This window comes from Corvus brachyrhynchos, unplaced genomic scaffold, assembly GCF_000691975.1.
Source record: "Corvus brachyrhynchos isolate BGI_N302 unplaced genomic scaffold, ASM69197v1 scaffold420, whole genome shotgun sequence".
Taxonomy (NCBI): Eukaryota; Metazoa; Chordata; class Aves; order Passeriformes; family Corvidae; genus Corvus; species Corvus brachyrhynchos.
The window spans coordinates 44,972-46,624 of NW_008235739.1; the positions used below are offsets into that span (position 1 = coordinate 44,972).

Sequence of the window (1,653 nt, forward strand, 5' to 3'; positions counted from 1 at the left end):
TTCCCGGCTTTTCCTGCCCTTTTCCCGGCTTTTCCCACCCTTTTCCCGCTTTTTTCCCGCCTTTTCCCGCCATTCCCGGCACCTTGGATGCTGTTGGCCTTCACCAGGTGGGCGCAGTCGCTCAGCACTTCCTTGGGAATGTCGTCCATGGTCTGGCCCTGCGGGCGGAATTCCCGGCGGCTCCGGGATCGCTCTGGAATTCCCAGCGGATTTCCCGCCTTTTCCCGAGCTTTCCCACGGGATTTCCCGCCTTTTCCCGAGCTTTCCCACGGGATATCCCGCTTTTCCCAGGGACTACCCCAATTTTCCTGGGGGAAATCCCAGCTTTTCCCGCTTTTCCCGGTGCCATCCCTCTTTCCCCGCTGTTGCCCAAGGGTTATCCCGCTTTTCCGGGGCCTAGCCCATTTTTCCCACTTTTCCCGGGCCCCATCCCTCTTTTCCCGCTGTTTCCCAGAGCTTATCTCGCTTTTCCCGCAGTTTCCCGGGGCCTATCCTGCTTTTCCTGGGGGTTATCCCTCTTTTCCCAGGGGTTATCCCACTGTTTCCCACTATTCCCAGGTGCTATCCCTCTTTTCCCACTGTTCCCGGCTGTTATCCCTCTTTTCCCGCAGTTTCCCAGGGCCAATCCCTCTTTTCCCACTTTTCCTCAGGCCCATCCCTCTCTTCCCGCAGTTTCCCGCCTGTTATCCCTGTTTTCTCTCTTTTCCAGGGTGTTATCCCAGTTATCCCGCTGTTTCCCAGGTGCTATCCCGCTTTTCCAGGGCGTATCCTGCTTTTCCCGCTGTTTCCCGGGTGTTTTCCCGCTGTTTTCCCGGGTGTTTTCCCTCTTTTCCCATGGCCCATCCCTGTTTTCCCGCTGTTTCCCAGGGCCCATCCCGCTGTTTTCCCGCAGTTTCCCGGGTGTTATCCCTGTTTTCTCTCTTTTCCAGGGTGTTATCCCTGTTTTCCCACTGTTTCCCGTGTGTTAGCCCTCTTTTCCCGGGGCCCATCCCGCTGTTTTCCCGCTGTTTTCCTGCAGTTTCCCAGGTGTTATCCCTGTTTTTCCTCTTTTCCCGGGTGTTTTCCCTGTTTTCCCGCTGTTTCCCGGGGCCCATCCCGCTGTTTCCCGGGCGTTATCCCTCTTTTCCCAGGGGTTATCCCGCTGTTTTCCCACTTTTCCTGCTGTTTCCCGGGTGTTTTCCCGCTGTTTTCCCACTGTTTCCCGTGTGTTATCCCTCTTTTCCCACTTTTCCCGGAGCCCATCCCGCTGTTTTCCTGCTGTTTTCCCGCTTTTCCTGGGTGTTTCCCGCTGTTTTCCCAGGTATTTTCCCAGGTGTTTTCCCACTTTTCCCGCTGTTTCCCAGGCGTTTTCCCGCTGTTTCCCAGGCGTTTTCCCGCTGTTTCCCAGGCGTTTTCCCGCTGTTTCCCAGGCGTTTTCCCGCTGTTTCCTGGGTGCTTTCCCGCTTTTCCCAGGAGTTATCCCTGTTTTCCCGCTTTTCCCACTGTTTTCCCACTGTTTTCCCGCTGTTTTCCCGCTGTTTCCCGTCCCCTCCAGGCCAGGATCTCCTCGGTGGCCAAGCGGGAAAGGCTCTGGAATTCCAGCGGGAGGTGCCTCCTCCAGAAGCGCCGATCCCGCCCGTAGATCTGCGCCGGGAAGCGGCGGGCGGCAACGCG

The 1,653-nt window shown here is 57.2% G+C and overlaps 1 protein-coding gene across 1 annotated transcript in view; it reads right to left on the reverse strand.

The window, feature by feature from the left end:
* Positions 1 to 1,653, reverse strand: part of CCDC25 (coiled-coil domain containing 25) — a gene marked incomplete at its 3' end in the record, with an annotated part of 14,200 nt that overhangs the window by 8,061 nt on the left and 4,486 nt on the right. The window contains exon 5 of the mRNA XM_017734820.1: positions 83 to 488. Within this exon, the coding sequence (XP_017590309.1) occupies positions 83 to 488 (406 nt within the window). The remainder of the gene's footprint in view (positions 1 to 82; positions 489 to 1,653) is intronic.